Consider the following 1,767-nt stretch of genomic DNA (forward strand, 5'->3'; position numbering starts at 1 on the left):
ACACATACACATACGTGTACGTATACAGTTAATGAGAGATTTAGCTGAAAAAGTCACTTTTTCTTCAGTTTTCTCTATTTCTGATGTAATAATCCTCAACTTTAATCTGAGCTTTTATGAACATCTACATGATCAGTGAATTAAATATTAGAAAAATGGAGAATATTATAATAAAAGGTTATAAATCACTTCAAAAAGGTTAAATAGACAGTTAAATTCATTTGGGAGCTGCCATGAAAATAATTCTGGGTTTTTCAGGGTTAATTCTCCAGCTTTGACTCACATTTCTGTCCTCGTCGTCGGTTTTCATCGAGGCCTCCCGGATCCGCCGCCGCCGTTGGGTTGTGTTTACATCCTCGGTCTAACTGCGACGCTTAAAAATCCAACGAGATAATGAGGAGCACAAGGTGTTTGGTGACCAGCAGATGGTCCAAGACACAAAGGGCTCCCATCTGGATCCACACGAGGCCGACTCCTGTGAACGACGTAAAGCAGATGTGACGGCTGTGGTTAAATGTGAGCTATGTGCAGAGGTGGGCCCTGCTGGCACCAAAGCCGGATCTGGATCTGGACTCACTGTTGGATTTACTGCCTCTGAGTCTGCTTCAACTTAAACCTGGATATAGAAACTCTACTCATGTGGACGAGTGCCGCATGAAAACTACGTTAACAAACATGTGCATAAGTATCTGAGACATAAAAAACTGAAACTGGATTCATCTTTAACAAAGTTTCATCTTTTACTACTACATAAAACTTCATTCTGCAGTAACTGAAGCTGAATCTGCGTGGAGAAGAAGGATAAAGATGGATACTGTACTTAAAAGTCCAAACTGAACTGTAATAACCCTTAGACCACAGGTGTCAAACCTGTGGCCCGGGGGCCAAATCCGGCCCGCCAAAGGGTCCAGTCCGGGCCTTAGGATGAATTTGTGAAATGCTAAAATGACACTGAAGATAGGAACAATCCTTGTAGTTCTGGTTCCACATTCAGACCAATTCAATCTCAAGAGGACAGGACCAGTCAAATACTATCTTAGTAACATAGAAATAATGACAACTCCAAATGTTTCTCTTTGTTTAAGTGTAAATACATGAAAATATTTACATTTACAAAGTATAACTTCACAAAAAAATGTGAATAACCTGAACAAATATGAACCACCTGAAATGTCTTAAGAGAAGTCAGTACAATTTTAATAATATTCTGTCTGTTATTAAATGTTTTGTGTGTTTGTAGATCCACTGTGATCTGTAAGTTATAATGTACATGTGGAAATGATAAACTGAGGCAGAATATTGTTCAAATTACACTTATTTTTTCAGTTTGTTCATGTTATTTACATCTTTTGGAAAAATAATTTGTAGATGTAAACCGTTTCATGATGTAAATTTACTTTTTTCACTCTAAAACATAGAGAAAAGTTTAGAGTTGACATTATTTACGTATTATTATGTTATTATTTTACTGGTTCGGCCCACTGCAGATCAAATTTAACTGAATGTGGAACTGAACTCAAATGAGTTTGACAGCCCTGCCTTAGATGGACCAGTGTTTGGACTCAGAACTCTTCCCTGAATGTGTCAAAACGACCAAAATCTGTTCAAACCAATGTGTTTATCATGTTAAAAATAATCATTTGTGTTATATTTCAGTCCACAAAATAATGATTTCATGTTTGAAATATTTGCCTTTTTTTTTAACATTTCTGACCATTTAATTTTTTTCTTTTTTTTTTTTTTTTAAACAATTTGAAAATTTGGAAA

At 36.1% G+C, this 1,767-nt stretch overlaps 1 protein-coding gene across 1 annotated transcript in view; it reads right to left on the bottom strand.

The window, feature by feature from the left end:
* Positions 1 to 260: 260 nt before the first annotated feature.
* Positions 261 to 1,767, bottom strand: part of LOC115425566 (annexin A3-like) — a 27,801-nt gene continuing 26,294 nt past the window's right edge. Inside the window, exon 13 of the mRNA XM_030143194.1 lies at positions 261 to 365. Coding sequence (XP_029999054.1) covers positions 261 to 365 — 105 coding nt within the window. The remainder of the gene's footprint in view (positions 366 to 1,767) is intronic.

This window comes from Sphaeramia orbicularis, chromosome 9 (assembly GCF_902148855.1).
Source record: "Sphaeramia orbicularis chromosome 9, fSphaOr1.1, whole genome shotgun sequence".
Classification (NCBI taxonomy): domain Eukaryota; kingdom Metazoa; phylum Chordata; class Actinopteri; order Kurtiformes; family Apogonidae; genus Sphaeramia; species Sphaeramia orbicularis.